The following is a 16,422-nucleotide window of genomic DNA, read 5'->3' as shown; positions in this document are numbered from 1 at the left end:
TTAGGCACTGGATACACAACAGTGAACACAATAATGTCCCTGCTCTCACAAAGGCAACTTTTTTAAATATAAAAAATTCAGTGAAAAAGCTAATAAAAACGTGTATAATCTGGTCTACATGAACATCTGGAAAGAGGATGATTTCCACACAAAGACGTGTATGCAAATGTTTATAAGGCGTTATTCGTTGTAGACCCAAACTGGAAATAATCCACATGTGAACCAACTCAAATAGATAAGCAAAATGCAGCATCTCCTAATAATGGAGTATTTTTCAACAATAAAAATGGAACAAACTACTAATACATGCTACAATATGGAGAAACCTCACAAACGTTATGCTAAATGAAAGCAGCCAGACCCAAACAGCACATACTGTATGATTCCGTTTATATGAAATTTCTAGAAAAGGCAAATCTATGGAGATGGAAAACAGATCAGTGGTTGCCTGGGGCTAGTCGTGGGGGTGGAATGACTGCAACCCAGCTTACGGGAACTTTTTGGGGTGATGGAAATGTTCTAAAATGCGATTGTGATGATGATTGCACAGCTCTATAAATTTACTAAAAATCCTTGAACCGTATACTTACAATAGGTAAATTTTAAGAAATCTGTATTATAACCTGGGCTGCCATAACAAAAACCACAGACTAAGTGTCCTAAACAACCGAAATTAATTTTCTTGCAGTTCTGGAGGCTGGAAGTCTAAGATCGAGGTGTAGCAGGGGGGGTTTCTCCTTGGCTTGCAGATGGCTAGTCTTCCCCCTGTGTCCTCACCTGACCTTTTCTCTGAGCTCGCATCCCTGGTGTCTCCCCTTCTTCCTAGGACACTAGTCGTATTGGATTAAGGCCCTGCCCTAACGGCCTCGTTTTAACTTAATTGCCTCTTCAAAGGCCCTATCTCCAAATACACTCACATTCTGAGGTACTAGGGGTTAGGGCTTCAACATAAGAAATTTAGGGGGACATAGTTCAGTCCGTAACAGTATCTAAATTATGCCTCAATAAAACGGTTTTAAGAGAGTGAGAGAGAGAAAGAGAAAGGAAGTCATACAAGGTCAAATGTTGTCTGAACTTCAAGCTCTTTCCTCCCCACACTTCACGCCCTGCCCATAAACCAACACATTCGGTCAGCTGATCCCACTGCAAACTGCTTTCTCCATGGAAAGAAACAAGCAGCTTTTATAACAGCTAACAACTGGTAAAAGACTGTAAGGAAATGCACATCCTGAGTGATTAATCAGCCATATACTGATAAACAAACTGTTTGGACCACATGAATGGATCCCATATCACATTTTTATCCCATTCTGTATCCCGTTCAGATACTGTTAAAATAAAAAAAAGAATCAGCGTTGTGAAATACCACTTAAAAAACATAGTGTTGACATGGAAAGATGTCTGTGGTATGTTAAGTGGAAAAAGTAAGTTGCAGAAGATTGTGAAAAGTATGATTTCATTTTGGTTTTAAAGTGACACGTACGTGGTATTTATCGTTTTGTGTTTACATGAAGAAAGGTTTGAGAGGCGCACAGCACTCTGGGAACAGAGGTCTACCTTTGGAATGGGGTGGAGAGTTCTGCAGGAGATAATCACCATTTACTGATACTCTTTGGTTTGGACTGGAATTTTTTCAAGGAGTGCACAATAATTTTTTAAATAGACTTTATTTTTTTAGAGCAGTTTTACATTCACAGCAAAACTGAGTGGAAGGTGCAGAGATTTCCCACACACCCACTTCTACCCACTTCTACTGTACCTGGTTAGCATCCCACAGCAGTGTGGTACTTTTGTTACAACTGATGAACTTATACTCACACATTATCACCCAGGGTCCACAGTTTACATGTGGGTCCACTCTTGGTGCCATATATTCTGTGAGTTTTGAGAAATGTATAATGACATTCATTTACCATTATAGGATACAGAATAATTTCACTGCCCTGAAATTCCTCTGTGATCTGCCTATTCCATATTAATTTTTATAATTTTAAAAACATTAATTCAAAGAACTAGTGTCATAAGAGACTGTCCAGAGGCCCTGTGAAGTCATGTGCTGACGGAAACATGGCACCATTCCGTGTAATCTCCTGATAATTTCCTTGTGATTAGCAAGCTGGGGATTCACTCTTGGCCCATTGGGCTGAAACGAGTTTCTATGTTTGGCTAAAATAATTCTAATTTGAAATGGGATTCAGAGATTTGGCGTTGGGAGAGCAGATGTTTACCTCTTCTGTGGGTGGGCATGGTTGATGAGAGTTGCTTGTGGGGATGGACTAAGGCAAGGTAATAAATTTCCAGTCCATTCTGCCATCTGCCATGATGTTCTCTAGAGATTTTATGGGTGCCAAGTGGCTTCCCATAGCCAAACCTTTTAATAGGTTGGTTCAGGCACCAGTTGGCACAATGGATCCAAATAGTACAGTGGGTGAGTCCCAAAGAAACTGCAAGGGCGGAGCACTGGTGAAGAATTTACAGCTGAAAAACCTTCCCACCCTTTCTCCAACGTGCCTTCATCCATCATTCTGACCAGGGAAGACTTCTTGGCGGAGAGCAGTGTTTTGGGCTTGGGTTAGCTCCCAGTTTCTCTGACTGCCAGAGGCTCTTAAGTGAGGCAGTGGGGCCGGCCCGGTGACGCAGCAGTTAAGTGCGTACATTCCGCTTCGGTGGCCCGGGGTTCGCCGGTTCGGATCCCAGGTGGGGACATGGCACTGTTTGGCAAGCCATGCTGTGGTAGGCGTCTCACATATAAAAAAAAGTAGAGAAAGATGGGCACGGATGTTAGCTCAGGGCCAGTCTTCCTCAGCAAAAAGAGGGAGATTGGCAACAGTTAGCTGAGGGCTAATCTTCCTCAAAAAAAAAGAAGCGTGGCAGAGTGATGTGTCTGCAGCAGAGCTGTAAACCCAGGGTTTGACCTTCTCTTGGGGTGCCCCTCTTTCATGGGTTCACCTTCCTCCCACCTCATTCTGCCCATTGCCTGATGAAGACCTCTACCTGAGCTTGACAGCCAGGTACTGCCCCAGGTTTTTAACCCTTCCCTCCCTCTTTGCCTGTAGGAGCAGCCCACGAATCATTCCTCCAGGGCCCTGTGCTCTAAGGCCAATGCATCAGTTCGGTTTAGTTCACTTCAGTAAACTTTGATGAAGCGCTTGCTGGGTGCCAGACTCAGTGGGGATAATACAGTGAGCTTACAGTCTAGTGGAGGAGGCAGACACGTGAGTAGATTCTTCCCACGCAGTGTGGTGAGTGCTCAGATAGAAGTATCTAACAAATTCATCCATCCATCCATCCATCCAAGAGGTATTAAGAATCTACCATGTTCCAGGCACTGGGCCAGCTGCAGAGGATAGAGATGAACAAGATACTGTCCCAACCCTTGTGGAATTGCTGGAATAGAAGGAGATGAGGCTAGAGAAGTGAGCAGGGACTGGATCATGAGGGACCCTGTGTGCCAGGCAAAGGAATGTGATTTTACCTTAAAGGGCCCACTAGAGAACTTTAAGCAGTGAATAAATGCAGTCAAATGTGCATTTTAGGCAGATCACTTCACTGCCTGCAGGTAACATGCCCCAGATGACACCTTAGTCTGAAAGGAACAATACCTTAAGAAATATTTTCTTTTCTGTTTATAACGATGACCTATGTTTACTTTAGAGAATTTGGAAAATACAAGAAACAAAAATAAGTAAATTAAACTCACTCATAGGGGCTGGCCCGATGGCATAGTGGTTAAGTTCGCGTGCTCCACTTCAGCGGCCTGGGGTTCACTGGTTTGGATCCTGGACTGGACCTACATGCAGCTCACCAAGCTGTGCTGTGGTGGTGTCCCACACAGAAGACCTAGAAGGACTTACCACCAGGATATACAACTATGTACTGGGGCTTTCGGGAGGAAAAAAAAAAAGAGGAAGGTTGGCAACAGATGTTAGTTCAGGGCCAATCTTCCTCAAGAAAAAAGAAAAGGAAAAAAAACCCACTTATAATTCCATAAATAGACATAGATCCATTTAAAATATGTATGCATCAAATTGGGATCAAATACCAGAGAGAATTTTGTATTCTTTTCCCCCTTAACATTACACTATGCGTGTTCTCTCATGTCAGTAAATATACTGTGAAAACAAAATTATTCCAGTGGTGGAAATTTGGAGGCAAGTTGGTGGAAGAGATATAGGAGGAGAACAAGGCCCTTCAGGGTTTCTTTTCTTTTCTTTTTTTGCTGAGGAAGATTTGCCCTGAGCTAACATCTGTGCCAGTCTTCCTCTACCTTTTAGTATGTGGGCCACCAGCACAGCACGGCCGCTAACAGAGCAGTGTAGGTCCACACCCAGGAACTGAACCTGGGTTTTTGAAGCATAGGGTGCTAAACTTAACCACTAGGCCACTGGGGCTGGCCTTAATGTTTCTTAAATTACACAAAGCACAGCATCTGGTGGTTAGTTTAATAAATGTTTTTTGGATTAAATATCCGCTAGAACTACCCTGGGTTTCAGTGATAGATATTTTGCAAAAAGGTATCTGTAAAGAGAGGGAGAGCTTTAAGTAAAAATTAGATGGACATTTGATAGCAGATACTCTACCTACTGATAATTATTATTCCTCATACCTGAAAGTTGCATTGTGGTACCAAAATATAATATTATGACATCAGTATTTTATATCATAGCCAAGGGTTAAAAGAACAATCCATTCGTCATCTCGTGTGTTAGTCATGCTCTTTCATTTACCTCCTTTCTCTTGCTGTCAACTTCGGAGACACTTGACTGGAAGGTGGATAAGAGAAGGAGGATGGCCAGCCGTCTATTTTATAGCAGGATAAGCAAGGGAAATATTCCAATTGGGGGGAGAGTTGAGGAGTTGAGGAATTGTTCAATCAAATGAGGCTTTTCGGTTCTTCACATATTTTTCAACTGTGTGTATATGGTTAGGCTATCCGATTGGCTTCTGTAAGAGAGCTCCAAAATAATAGTGACTTAAGCAAAACAGAAGTTTATTTTCTCTCTCCAGAGAAAGTCTGGTGTGTCAGTTCCACCATCATCCAGATCAAGATTCCTTCTATCTTATGGTTTTGGTGTCCTGAATAGGCAGCTTCCATCTTGGGGTCCAAGGTGGCTGCTCTAACTCCTGTCATCATATCAACATTCCAGCCAAGGGGAAGGGAGAAAGGAAAAGGCGAGGGTAAACAAATTCCTTTTAAAGGCAAACCCAGTAATTGCACACATCCTTGCACTAACATCCCGTTGGTCAGTATAGGATCCCATAGAGCTGCAAAGGAGTCTGGGAAAAGCATTCTTAGTGATCAGCTACGTGCCAGCTAAAATTCCAATGTTCTGGTTCTAAGAGAAGGAGAGACTGGATTGGAGAAGAGCTGGCAGTCTCTTCGACATTACGCTATCTTCCCCAGGAGTGTGGGAGACAAGCTAAAGTGGCTCTACTGTGAAATTCCTTCATGTTCCAAGACCCTGATTTTGATGTTTCCAGATGATGACTCCGAGATTCCTGAGGAGACGGAAGACGAGATTCCTGTGGTGATCTGTGCAGCAGCAGGGAGAATGGGCGCTACCATGGCCGCCATCAATAGCATCTACAGCAATACTGACGCCAACATATTGTTCTACGTAGTTGGGCTCCGGAACACTCTGACCCGAATACGGTAATTCGTGTACTATAGACTTTGGAGTTTTCTACTTTCTTTTAATCTTCCTTATCTTTCCTTAAATGGGTTCCCTTCTTTTTTTGGTTTGATAAATGTCGTTCAAATTAATGAGGGGATAACCTGAGGTTTACTCGGTGACCTGACAAATGTGTTGTCTAGCTAAGGAAATTTCAGCCAAGCCCCATTAATCTGGTAGAATGAATCATTCTGCAGAAGCGAATTGTCTAATTAACTAAAGAACCCCAATCCGTAAGCAGTTTATATGAAAGTCTTTCCCTCTAAAATGGTTTCTCTTTTTTCTGCTTTCTTAACCTGAGAGAATATTAATATTATATAATCATTTTAATATGACTCAGAATCATCACTAATTATAATTTTTGAACTGCAAAGTGATCTTTAACCTATGGCACACCACATTGAAAAATAAACTGGAGTTGGACTTAGAAGAAATAAACAGAAAATCCCTGAGCCCAAAAATCATCAGGAAAAAACTGACAGATCTGACTGCATAACATTTGAAAACTTTTAAATGATGAAAAACACTGTAAATGAAATTAATCCCACAATAAATCAGGCAAAATATTTTCAACACGTATTATAGATGAAAGATTGCTATTCAAAATATATGAAGAATTCTTACAAAGAAAATTTAAACATACAAGCATCTAGAAGAAAAATGAGCATGGAATGCAAACAGACAATTCAAGAGGAAAAAATACAGTTGGTCAATAAACATGAAAAGATGTTGCATGTAACTAACAGGGAAATGCAAATTAAAACAGTGACGTATCATTTTTCAAGCATAAGGATGGTAAAAATTCAATAGGACAACACTCTATCTAGTGCAGGAAAACAGACATGCTTATTCCTTGTTTATACGATGTACACTTTGTAAATTGGTAAAGCATTTTGAGAGGGCAGTATGGCAATATCTATTAAAATATTATATGCGTATATAGTTTGACTCGCCATACCATTTCCACTGTTAAGAATCCTTACTACAGAAATTCTAGTACGTATTACCAAAATATATGTCCAACAGTGTTAATGTCAGCATTATGTGAAATAGTAAATAAATTGCTAAGTGCTTAAATGGCCATCAATGGAAGAATCTTTAAATGAACTATGGAATATGATCTGGCTATTAAAGAAGAAAGAAGGCAGTCTGTGTACACTGACATTGACGATCCCCAAGGCATATTGTGAAGTGGAAAATGCAAGTTGTAGTACACCTCGTATGTATGATCCACTTTATGAATGTCTTGGTCCGTCAGGCTGCTGTAAGGGAATGCCACAGACTGGGTGGCTTATGACGACAGAAATTTATTTCTCACAGTCCTGGAGGCTGGCATGTCCAAGATCAGGGTGCCATGTCAGCAGATTCCACGTCTGGTGAGGGCCCACGTCACTGTTCATAGAGGGTCGCCTTCTTGCTGTGTCCTCACATGACAGAAGGGGTAAGGGATCTCTCTGGAGTCTCTGTGATAAGGGCACTAATCTCATTCATGACAGCTCCACCCTCATGACCTAATTACCTCCTAAAGGCCCCCTTTCCAAGTACCATCACATTGGGGATTAGGTTTCAACATATGAATCTGAAGGGGACACAAACACTTGGTCTATAGCAATGAAAATCAAAAACCCCAAACTATAAATGTGTGCATGTACATATATGCATTTCTGTAAAGAAAAAGACCTGGAAAGATCTCCAGCTGTTAACAATAACTATCTCTGGGGAGGATGGAGGAATTGGGGAAAGCAGTGATGAACGGAAGGAAGTTCAAGGTACTTCAAGTATTTCCATCATTCATAAGGCGAATGTGCTTATGTGCGACTTTTAGAATTAGATATTTGGCCATAGCACCATGGGAAGTACTGAGATCTGAAAGGCATTTGCTCCTAATCTAAGTGTTCCTTGGCTGCTGTTTCAAGGGCTAATGTGCACTTTCTAGTCTTTCTGTCTCATTTCTTACTCTTTTATCATTACTGTAGATTATTCACTTAGCCTGCTGTTAACAGCTCTTTAGTTATCCGTGGTTATGAAAACCAGATAACCAAACCCAAAAGGAGGGCATGTGTAACGTGCTGAGTAAGGGTTTGTACTTGAACAGAAGGCATGAGCTCCAGGACTTTGCGACATCTGAGTGGGCACAGGTTCCAGTTCTTGGTTGTCTAGTCCACCACCCTGGTTTTAAAATATTTTTTAAAACTCTTTTCATTGAAATATAACACAAAAACAGAAAATTGTTTGAATCGCATGTACGCTTAGCGCATCATCACAAAGTAAACACACCCAGGTAACAACCACCACCTCCACACTGCGAATGGCCGGTCTTTTCAACTTCATCCTTCCAGCCGGTGTTCAGGTGTCTCACTGTGGCTTTCATTTGAGGTTCCTTTATTTCTAATGTGATCGAGCACTTTTCCACACATTTCTCAGCCATTTGTATGTGCATGTTCAAGTCTCTTGCCTGTTTTTCTGTTGGTTGTCTTTTTTTTTTTATTGGGATGACTCGTTCCGCCCCCCCAGCTTTATTGAGATATAATTGACGTATAACCTTGTGTAAATTATTGATCTTTATGGTTTAAATTTTGCAGATCTAAATTTTATTTGGAAGATTTCATTCTTTTGTTGATTTCTAATCAACAACAAATTCTACCATTTATGGCTTTAGTCATTGGAAATTTTATTTTGAGATTATTTCTACCAAGAATCTTATTATGAATTGGATAAAAGACAGAAGTTCTGTAAGACTGAGAAAACGTTAAGTGGAGAGGGCGTGGGAAGGGAGGAGGAGGAGGCGGGGATTGAGGATAGATGGGGAAGATTGAGTGACAGAGACCAGGAGGCAAGGTAAGTTCAGACCATCCTTGGAGTCAGAACAGCAGAGTAAAAATGCCTTCAAAGTAGAAGGTTCAGAATCTCCTGCTCCGTAACATTACATAGCTGTTGGCACATGACACAGACAGTACCAGCAACCACAGATGCTGCTTTATTAGAAAGAAGGAACGCTTTTTGTTTTTCTAGTTTCCTGTGGAGATTATGTGGATCTGGGGAGATATTTGGTTATTACTATTTCGCTTCATTTCCTTTGCAGAAAGAGTTATGTGAATGGAAAAAAAAAGGAACGATTTGAAGCGAGACCAGATGGGGAAAAAAGTCAGAAGGATTCATAGACTAAACTCTACTAAGGTTCCACACCTCTTATTTTTAACTTTCCAAGGAGGCAACACATTTACTCTGAGGCAATAGGCAAATTGAGGAAAGGTTGGAGGTGTGTACCAGAGGGTTTTTTTTTTTTTTTTGTCATCTCTTTAGAAAATGGATCGAACATTCTAAACTGAGAGAAATAAACTTTAAAATCGTGGAATTCAACCCTACGGTCCTCAAAGGGAAGATCAGACCAGATTCATCGAGGCCTGAATTGCTCCAGCCTGTGAGTAGGAATCGCGCATGTGCTGGGGACGGTTCTCAGTGAGACCCTTGGGCAGCGTGGAGCACTAGCCGCCGGGAAGCAGACAGAATATTTTTGAAGGCTCACCGTGTTAGATCTCCACCACACTCTGCTTATTTATAATTTATGAACCGCCTGCTGCAGAAAGGGTTTAAGATGGTTTACATAAACATACTGAAGCTATGAAAGAAGAAATGAAGCATAAGAAAATGTGGGATGCATTTACGTGTGTGAATAGACCTGTGGGGTCGGGGGAAGGGGACAGGCAGTGAGGCCAGGAACAAATATTCCCAACCTACAGGCTGTGTGTCCTGTGACTGTATATTAAATTTAGTTCGGAGGATGCCAGCAGCTAAGGAAAAACAGTAGCATGATGGATTATATACTTTATAGTGTCGACTAAGATAATATTTTCAGGAGACACCAACTTTTTCCCTGTAATGAGAAATCTTGAGGTATTTTACTGCAGGAATTCTTAGGAAAGGGCCCCTCTCCAGCATAAAGAGTGGTGTTTTTGATGGCAGGTTTACAGAAAATGCAGCCACCTTCCACGTATGATTATTACTTAAATCCATCCTTGAAAATTTTCTAAATTCTAAGCCCTCTATCGAATGGCGTGATCTTTTCCCAATTCCAGATATTTATTGTCAAGGGTGCTAGCTGAGTTGGGACTTTGGCTAATAAAACTTTAAGACTCTCGCTCCCAGCCCATGCTCCTCTGACTTTCTTCTCGTTCAAGGAGCTAAGAGATTGAGCTTGTTGCTGGCATGATGAGTGTGTGTGTGTAAGCCTGATTTAGTTGACAGTAATCACATGACTGAGCGGAGAGGAAGGCAGGCAATCTGTGGCCTGGAAGATGATATGTAAGCCTCTGTGACACCCACGGCAGCAGTCCACAGAGATGAAAGCGGCCACAGTCTCAGCAGTGGGGGGTTTGGATCTGGGAGAAACGCCGACCTGTTCTGGTTTCAATCTCAGGGCCCAGGTGGGTCGGGCACCAGGAAGCTCAGGAGAGGCATCTCTGCAGCCTCTGTTTTATTCTGCTCCAAACCTGGAGCCGAGCCGAGGCCATGGTCAAAGCCGACCCTCCAGCACCCCAGGAAGACACTGAGCCAAATGCCTCTTCCCCACCATCCCTTCTTTTGTTGTTTTAACAGCTGAACTTTGTTCGATTTTATCTCCCTCTGCTTATCCACCAACATGAGAAAGTCATCTATTTGGACGACGACATAATTGTACAAGGTATACTCGCCGACCGCCAAGAACGCTCAGAGAAGGAGCAGCTGATAAGTAGAACGACTGTCTCTCTTCATTTTCAAAAGAGCTAGCTGCCCAGGGATTCTGACTGCTTAGTACAGTGGGGAGTATGGTATTGTTGTAAATTCGGGATTATTTTGATAACAGGTTGATACTCACTTTCCAGGACAATCCAGGTGACTTTCTGAGAGCCACGTTCTGATTGTTGAAGTCTGTAATAAATAGCTTGGTAGGCTTTCCTTCCTCTGCACCCCTAAAACGTAAGAGAATGAAGTCTCCCTGATGACACTCTTGGAAGTGAGCTAAGTTTTGGTGTGTAAATGTTGCCTTCTCTCTCCCCATGCAAATCAGATAAGTATTGGTGTGGTACCTACACAGCAGTAGAAATAAAGAAATTTGACCAATGCTCATCTGAGCTTATTAGCAAATGGCTTTTTAAGTCGATATGAGCTATTCTTATTGTGCAAATTGCCAAGCTGCTTGAAATCAGCGATCACGTAGTTTTCCTCTGTAGCAAAATCAGGGACCGTTGAAGCTCCATCTAGCCCTAACCAAATGCTATATTTTAACTCCTGGTGTTTCTAAATTCAGGTGACATCCAAGAACTGTATGACACCACCTTGGCCCTGGGCCACGCGGCAGCTTTTTCAGATGACTGCAATTTGCCCTCAGCTCAGGACATAGACAGACTCGTGGGGCTGCAGGTGGGCACCTTGTCTCAGAAATCCTACCTTTACCCTGTGACTCTCGCCCTTGCTCCAGCCTGCAACTCACAATGAGGGTAACCTACACCTTCAAGAGCCCTCCAGCCCAGACTGCTGGGAGGCAGAACGGCACAGGGGCCTGGGCTTCTGACTCACAGCCCAGCTCTGCTCCTTACTGACTCTGGAGCAAGTTACTTAGCCCTGCAGGCCCGCTTTCTTTCCCTGAAACACGGCAACAATAATATCTGTTTTGTTGTGTTTTTGTGAGCTGTGATGAAATAACGTGCTGTCAAAGTGTCCAGTATGGAGTAAATGCTCCAGAAATGACAGTTGTTATCTAGACTGCTCATAGCCACACACCACGTCAGAGATGGTGTTTTCTGTAAAAGAGACTCACTGAAGATTTGGTTCCATTTTCAGAGTTTTCACCATTGCTTTTTCCCCCTTTTCAGTAGAGGAAAATAGTGATTTTGTTCAAGGGTAAAAGAGCTCCTTACCCTGGTGGAAATGAGGAAAGTTGAACCTGTATGTAATACCGAAACCAAAAGAATGGCCTTAAGATACTATTAAGAATCAAATGCTGTTCTTTTTGTGTTTGTGTGTGTGAAGATTGGCCCTGAGCTGCCATCTGTGGCCAATCTTCCTCTTTTTGCTTGAGGAAGATTCACCCTGAGCTAACGTCTGTGCGCATCTCCTGTTTTGTATGTGGGGCCCACCACAGCATGGCTTGATGAGCTGTGTGTAGGTCTGCACCTGGGATCCAAACCTGTGAACCTCGGGCTGCCAAAGCGAGTGCCACCGGGCCAGGCCCTCAAATGCTGTTCTTCAAAAAAGTTCCAGGAAATAATTTCATATGTGTGGCATTTAAGATGTGGCACACATTAAGGCCTAGGTTCTGGGGCCAGACCAGACTTTATCAAAATCTTGGCTGCATCACTTAGTAGCTTTGTGACCTTGGGCAAGTTACTTAACCGGTCGTTTTCTCCCTCATTTGTCAAATAGAAGTAGTAACAGTACTTCCCTTGCAGAGTTATTGTGAGAATTAGCTTAGTTAATCCATGTAAAGTTATTGCATGCAATTAATGAGGTAACGTGTGGAAAGTTCTTAGAACAGTGCCTGGCACATAGAAAGTGCTCAAGCATTTCCATTCTTTCTGTGTTGTATTTGAGCATCACACCGAGGTGGATTATGACAGCTATATGGGTGAAATAGCATGTCCTGCCTCACATTACATTCATTCAGCAGCTACCGACTGAGTGCTTACCACGTGCCTGACACCGTTTTAGGTACTGGTAATACAGTAAACAGGACTAAAACTCTCGCCTTTGTGTAGCTTACATTCTAGTGGGAAGAGAGGGTCAGTAAACAAGTGAAATATTTAACAGAGGACCAGGGCGGAGGTGGGGCTGTGTTTTAAATTGGGTGATTAGGGAAGGTTCCACTGAGATGGTGTTGCTGAGCCTATACCAGAAAGAATCGAGGGACCCACCTAAGCAGATATTTAGGGGAAAAATATTCCAAGAAGAGGTAACAGCAAGTGCCAAGGTCCTGAGGCAGGGGTGTGTCTGATGTATTAAACGAACAAGGTCAGTGTGGCAGAGGGATCAAGGGGAGAATAAGAGAAGTTGGAGAGGTAGTGGGGGCAGGTGGTGGAGGGCATGGCAGGCCATTTTGGGAACTCTGCTTTTACTCTGAATGAGATGGGAAGCCACTGGAGGGACTGTGAGCAGATGAGTAACAGAGAGACCGAGTGGGGCTGAAAAGGGTGGAGGAAGGGACACAGGTTAGGAGGGGCTTGCAGAAATCCAGGGAGTGGTGATTATGGCCTGGACTAGGAAGGGAGCAGTAGAGGCAGCGAGCAGTGGTTGGCTTCTGGGTATATTTTGGAAGATGGGACCCACAGGATTTGCTGACAGATCTGGATGAAAAGTGAGAAAGAGGAGTCAAGGATGACCTAACTACCCTGGGGTATTTGCCTAAGTAACCAGAAGGATGGAGTTGCCACTAACTGAGGTGGGGCAGGTTGTGGGGGAGCAGGTTTGGGGCAGGATCGGGATCAGTCTTGGGATGTAAGTTGGAGCTGCCTTATGACGCATCCAGAAGGAGACATCATGAGTTGGCAGATGTAGCAGGAGTTGGAAATCCAGAGGAGAGGTCCAGGCTGTCTCCACGGGTAGTATTCAGAGCCAGGAGACCAGAAGAGGCTGTCTAGGGAGCTGGTGCTACAGAAAGGAACAGGTGCTGGCAATGAGACTAGGGGCACTCAGCTTCTAGTGGCTGGGGACACAAGAGGAAATCAGCAAAGGACACTAGGAAGTGGCCAGTGACACAGGAGCAAACCCAGAGATAGATAGTGCACAACGGTTTCCATAAAATGGTCATTTTCCAGAAACAAGATCCATCAGTCCGAAGCACGTGTGTCCTGTTCCTTTGCAGAATACATACATGGGCTATCTGGACTACCGGAAGAAGACCATAAAAGACCTCGGCATAAGCCCCAGCACTTGCTCTTTCAATCCTGGCGTGATTGTTGCCAACATGACGGAATGGAAGCACCAGCGAATCACCAAGCAGTTGGAGAAATGGATGCAAAAAAATGTGGAGTATGTGTAGACCTCGCTACCATTGTTCCCTTTTGCTTGGGAACTCAATTATTCAATTAATTTTCTATGCATAGCTCAGGGGTTAGAAATATTTCGCAGACTTCTGAAGTCAAATTTTCTCACAGGGGCACTGCTGAGAAAGAAGAGGGCAGGAGATGAAAATTTATTGTCAAAAGATACATCAGAGGGAGGGAGAGCCTGCGGAATCCCTCATTATCCAAGCTTTTTTCTAAGATAGTGTTTAATAATTTGACTTTAAATCTCCCAGAATGCTAGTGAGCCTTTCCTACTGAAAATCATTTATCTTAGTCGAGTTTCTCCTTCTTGTATAGATTTGTTTCTAAGGATTATTTTAAAAAGTCAACTTTGTCTTTTAAGGTTGAACTTTAAATAACTTATCATTTTTCATTATCAAAGTTTTAAAATAGAGAAAATAGAAATTAACACAACCACTGTTATCATGTCATTGCATTTCCCACCCATCTTTTTTTATCTGGATATTTTTTAATACCATCATAACTTGAATTTTTAAGTAAAGTTACTCTAAATAATGTAGGATCCGAGTTTGATCTTCTTATGTTTGCCATAAAAAAGGCTGAGAATTAAAATGGCAAAATGCCAACCCTGTGAGTCTAGGCGAAACACGGGAGTTCATGGTGTTCTGACAATTCTGTGGAGGTTTGACAACTTTCAAAATAAAAAGTTGGGGAAAATGAAAGACTATAGTCTTATTATATAGTGCGACTGTCTTGCATCTTTTAAAACTTTTAGATTCGACTTTATCCCAGTCTGTGGGGCTCCAGACCGAGTGTTGCTTTCCTATTCCATTTCTTAGGGAAAATCTCTACAGCAGCTCCCTGGGAGGAGGGGTGGCCACCTCCCCAATGCTGATTGTGTTCCACGGGAAATACTCGACCATCAACCCCCTGTGGCACATAAGGCACCTGGGTGAGTATTTCAGAAAAACAACGCAAATGTGCATTTTATGGACCCAGCGAGGGCTAAGGTGAGGACAGTGTGCTGGAGCACCAGGTTCAATTGAAATCCTCCAGGTGACCTTGGACACGTTATTTAACCCTCAGTGCTCAGATTCTGCAAATGCAATGGATAAAAATGCCTACCTGAGGGGCATGTTTCTAGAAATTCATGAAAAGCCCTTAGACTCAGGCTTAGCATACAGTATGTGCTCGATAAATATTAACTATTGTTAAGACGGAAATTTCACTGTCAAAACTTCTTCACCTGCCTTTACTGCCCTCTTGCAGCAGCCTACAGTGGACAAAACCAAATGAATTAGCATAATGGCTTATGACAAAATTTGGACAGCTGGCAATTTATCTTTTAAAAGGAAGTTGTTTACTGACTGCTCACTACATGAGTCCCGTGGCAGTCTTTTATTCACTCTTCACTACAGGAGGGCAGGCTCTAGGGTATGGATCACAATCCCAACTCTGCTATTACCTATGACCTTGGGCAAGTTACTTGACCTCTCTGTGCCTTAGTTTCTTCATTTGTAAACTGAGCTAGTAGAACCTTATAAAGTTTTTATAGGGAATAAATTACCTATACATGTAAATTTCTTAGAACTGAGCCTGGCACAGGAGACACTGACATTCATTCAGACACATGGCCACAATCCATTAGCCAAAACAAGTTGGCCAGACCTGTTTAGAAATTTAGAGGGGGCGCCGGCCCCGTGGCCGAGTGGTTAAGTTCGTGTGCTCTGCTGCGGCGGCCCAGGGTTTCACCGGTTTGGATCCTGGGCGCCGACATGGCACTGCTCATCAAGCCACGTTGGGGCAGCATCCCACATGCCACAACTAGAAGGCCCTGCAACTAAGATATACAACTATGTACCGGGGGGATTCGGGGAGATAAAGCAGAGAAAAAAAATAAAAAGACTGGCAACAGTTGTTAGCTCAGGTGCCAATCTTAAAAAAAAAAAAAAAAAAGATGTAGAAAGGTTTTGAATTTTAAAATGGTAACGTGTTATACTTGTTATACGGTACCCCGACTGGGACCTAGGTTTTACTGCCAAAGAAGTTATTAAAAATCCTTTCGTTTTCAGACATTTTGAGATTATTTTAGAATTGGAGACATATTTACCAGGTGTCCACTCCATTGCCAAGAACTGGGCTAGGTTCTGGTGACAAAGATGAACCTTATTTCTGATTCTTAGAACAACCCTGCAAGGTGGGATGGCCCTTACTCTCTCTTTCAAAGTAAAAGACAGACAAGACTGTGGAAGCTGGATTCTGGTCTCCTCTGAATGATTCTGTATAGATTTGCTTCTGCCTTATTACCTGAATCTTCCCTGATTTTCCCGAGCATCTGTGTGCACATAAGAGTGACACAGGGAAGTCAAGGACACTAGTGTTCCATCTGAATAGATTTATAATAATGTTGGGTTCACTGTTAGGTCAAATATCAACATTTCCATGTAATGAATGTGCAGAAAATCCTATCAAAGTAGAATATCTATAAAAAATGTGTAGGAACAGCTCTGAGGAGCTGAGATCGGTAAGGTTAGAACATTTTATGATCTTGGAACAGAGACTGAGAACTACATTTTATGAAACACCTAACTTATTGACAAGCAGGGAGGGGCAGAACCTTCCCAAGGGGAAGAAGTCATTTTTCTTCGTAGAACAGGGCTAATATCTGTGCTGACGGTTTTGAATCAGGGACGGTCTGCAAAGCAAATCTACACAGAAATCATTTGAAAAATGATTCGGTTTTGGAAGCA

General features: G+C 42.6%; 1 protein-coding gene across 3 annotated transcripts in view; it reads left to right on the top strand.

Annotated features, from left to right (window-relative positions):
* GLT8D2 (glycosyltransferase 8 domain containing 2) overlaps window positions 1–16,422 on the top strand; it is a 38,055-nt gene that overhangs the window by 18,722 nt on the left and 2,911 nt on the right. For all 3 annotated transcript variants that reach the window (XM_044746081.2, XM_070507175.1, XM_070507174.1), the window contains 6 exons: window positions 5,482–5,653; window positions 8,976–9,093; window positions 10,269–10,353; window positions 10,960–11,072; window positions 13,510–13,676; window positions 14,512–14,624. In XM_044746081.2, the coding sequence (XP_044602016.1) occupies window positions 5,482–5,653; window positions 8,976–9,093; window positions 10,269–10,353; window positions 10,960–11,072; window positions 13,510–13,676; window positions 14,512–14,624 (768 nt within the window). The remainder of the gene's footprint in view (window positions 1–5,481; window positions 5,654–8,975; window positions 9,094–10,268; window positions 10,354–10,959; window positions 11,073–13,509; window positions 13,677–14,511; window positions 14,625–16,422) is intronic.

Source organism: Equus asinus, chromosome 4, assembly GCF_041296235.1.
Source record: "Equus asinus isolate D_3611 breed Donkey chromosome 4, EquAss-T2T_v2, whole genome shotgun sequence".
NCBI lineage: Eukaryota > Metazoa > Chordata > Mammalia > Perissodactyla > Equidae > Equus > Equus asinus.
The sequence above is the reverse complement of the archived record's forward strand: the minus strand, read 5'-3'. Positions and strand labels throughout refer to the sequence as shown.